Here is a 3,375-nt window from a genome sequence, read left to right on the forward strand (position 1 = left end):
ATATGAGTTAATATGATGATCGATATTTACAGTCCAATAAAGACAGGACGCTCCGGCATCTCATTCCTGAAGGAGTCACACCCGCCCGTCTCTCTGCTCCCCTTCCGACCAGCGGTCCGGTGGAGTTGGGTCTGAGTCCGGATCCGTTTCTGCCTGAGTCCGATTTATAATAAATGATCAGGGGAGCAGATATCGTCGTCCTCGATGTCCACGTCGTCTTCATTCTCCTCCAGCAGGTAGGAGTCCTGTCCTCCGGAGATCTTCCCCTCCTGGGGGTTGTTGTCCGCCCCTGCGCCCTCACTCTCCACAGGCGGCTCCAGGGCGCCCGGGCTCTTCTGCTCGTCTTGCGTTTTCCGCAGCTGCTTCTTGTGCTTCATCCTTCTGTTTTGAAACCACGTTTTTACCTGCATAACAGAGGACGTTAAATATACAAACACGTGTGGCTATTCAAGTGACATATGTTGGCATACACAGTATATTATAAGGTGTATAATACACTCTCATAATATACGCTATGTATATTGTGTCTGACCTGTGTCTCCGACAGGCTGAGGGCCGTGGCCAGCTCCACCCGCTCCGGGGTTGACAGGTACCGCTGTATCTCGAAGCGCTTCTCCAGCCCCGATAGCTGCGAGTCGGAGAAGACCGTCCGGGCCTTCCTGCGGCGGCAGTGCTTCCCGGGCAGCTCCGGGTGGTGCTGGAACAGCGCGGGGACCTGCATGCCTGCACAAGTATTATTATGATGATTATTATAATTATGATTAGTATTATTGTTGTTGTTGTTTAGTTCTTGGCAGATCGAGGCTATTTACAGGTTACAGGAGCAACACAAAAGAATGGCACAAAAGGGCATTTCGTTTTCCAGGGATTTCACAATTGTTTGACTATTTTATTTTATTTATTTTACATTTATTTCGTTTTATTTTTAAGTTTTAGTAAAACTTAGAAGAAAATGAACTGAAATGAAGTGAAAACGTCAATGTAATCCCCAAGTTATACGATTGAGATAACTTCCATACTACGTTTATGCAGACATTAATTAAAATAGGAAGAACAATATACATTTATTATTGGGTCCAATGACTAATTAAAATAATTTTTAAAATACGTTTTAGAAAAGTATGTATTCGATCAAAATTAATTATGGATGAAACTGGAAGAAGGACAGTTGCTAAATTCAAGGTACAGTTAATGTGGGGCATTAGGACAAGTAACAAATAAGGTTTGTTTAAGTGACCTTCGGACAAAAGACAGCAGTGACCTATATTGGGTGATTTTAATGAGACGACGTTTAAAATGTTCCACACGAAACGAAACCAAGACAGTTTTGAAGCGCATTTTCAGTTTGTTCTGACACAATCACTATTTGCATGTATGTATGCGTGTGTACAGATGTGTATAAGACAGTTATTCATTTCAAATGTGTCCAGCTTTATTTTCAGTATTTTCCTCTCTCTATTTAAATCCATGCACAATGAACAGTGAAATTAAGTGTTTCTGTGCTCAAATTCCGTTTGGTGTAGATTAATGTAGACTTGAGATTCACAGATTTTCAAGCACTCTCGGCTCTTTATTACCATATTAAAACGTTAACTCTCAAATAAATACATTGGTCATTTAAATAAATGTACAAATACAAATATAATATATATGAGCAAACATTCCTAATTTCTAAATCCTAGTTTGAATAATTATGCTTTTACCAAAACGTATATTTCGTTCCTTCAGCCTACGTATATGATCATCATTTACCCTTTGCCTTACCAGAGAAAAATGCCTTTTGATGTTTGACACATCGGCTTTGGATATAATATAAACTAATACACATATATTATTAAGGAAATAATGTTACTGAATTTAGGCAAGTTTAAACGCATAATATGCTGGACGTTTTCAATGAACCAGCCTAAATTAACTTCTGTATCAAGACTGAATAACCCTGAATGTCAATGTAATCTGCAGAAATTTTACTTTTTTAAACTTTTTTTTAATGACTGGTAATAATAATAATAATAACAACAACAACAACAACAACAACAACAACAACATTACTAATCATTTCCCCGAGGCCCGTCTGCACTTACCCGACGCGGTCAGGAAGTAGGGGTGGTGCTCGGGCTTGTGCAGTGCGTGGTGGGGGTGGGGTGCCAGCAGCGTGGGGGCTGGCATCAGGGGGTACCCATATTCTAGCAGGGGCACCCGGGACGCCAGGGAGCTGCCGAAGGGCGAGGAAAACACTTCCCTCAGAGGCTTGGGCTTGTGCAGCAAGATGTCCTCAATGAAGAACGACGTTGGCCTCTGAGCTGGCATGGGGTGGCCAGGGGATGTGAAATTGAGGTTCATCTCCGCTCTCTTCTGTGAGCATGCACTAGGTCGCCAGTCTCCAGCAATGAAGTGCCCTGGGCTGTTTTTAACAACACCTTACTGTGTCAGTCAGAGCCACTGAGAAGCAACGTAGCTCTTCCACGACCAACACAATCTTGTTAGTGCCCTAAAGTTATAATCACCCGAGCAGAGGCAGGCAGGTGAGTATTTATTGCTGCAGATGGACAGCAGCGAGCTGTGAGACGGATTTGCGCTGAGCCAATAGCAGGAGCGCAGGGCGGGGGAATGAATTAGTTCTGTATGAACTCATTATACTGACGGAGACGGGGGGCGGGTCGCTCGCCATGGTGCTGAAAGGGTCTTTCTGTGGGGAGCCCCAAAGACTGCGAGGAGCCCCAAAGATGGCAACGAGCCCCAAAGACAGCAAGGAGCCCCAAAGACAGCAAAGGGGCCCCAAAGTATACGAGAAGCTACCCAAAGCTGTCTGGACCCCAGCCGGGGGACACACCGAGTCCCTCACAGACCAGCACGTTGTTTCAGGAGTTATGAAACAGGACATTCAAGATCAAGACAGTAGGAGAAGTATGTGCAACTTGATGCGTCTTCATCTTCTTCTACTACTACTGCAATTATGAACTATTGTATATACTATTGCTGCTGATATACTACTACTACTACTACTACTACTACTACTACTACTACTACTACTACTACTACTACTACAAATAACAACAAAAATACCAATAGTAATGTTGTTATATAGAGGCTTGAAAATTAATGCTTAATGAAAACTACGTGTAGTCTGCACGCAGATGATAGTAGATGATAGTAGAATACCCACATATAAATGCATTAAAATTGTTTCTGTTGTTTCTTATAATTTATTATTATTGATAGTATTAATGCTATTATTATTATTTCAGTCATTGTTGTGATTAGAACAATTTAAAATATAAATTTCTGATACGTGTATACTTTTGATTTATTTATGATGGAATCGGTTTTCCATGGTGAAATAACACTCCTAAAAACGAGCAAACAAACAAACCG

General features: G+C 41.9%; 1 protein-coding gene across 1 annotated transcript; it reads right to left on the bottom strand.

The window, feature by feature from the left end:
• Window positions 1-2,464, bottom strand: bsx (brain-specific homeobox). The gene is made up of 3 exons (XM_066704117.1): window positions 2,085-2,464; window positions 533-723; window positions 1-404 (listed from the first exon to the last, which is right to left on the bottom strand). Exons 1-3 carry the CDS (start codon window positions 2,341-2,343, stop codon window positions 165-167), a joined length of 690 nt encoding a protein of 229 aa, XP_066560214.1. The 5' UTR covers window positions 2,344-2,464; the 3' UTR covers window positions 1-164.
• Window positions 2,465-3,375: the final 911 nt, after the last annotated feature.

The sequence above is a fragment of the Amia ocellicauda genome, chromosome 1 (assembly GCF_036373705.1).
Source record: "Amia ocellicauda isolate fAmiCal2 chromosome 1, fAmiCal2.hap1, whole genome shotgun sequence".
Classification (NCBI taxonomy): domain Eukaryota; kingdom Metazoa; phylum Chordata; class Actinopteri; order Amiiformes; family Amiidae; genus Amia; species Amia ocellicauda.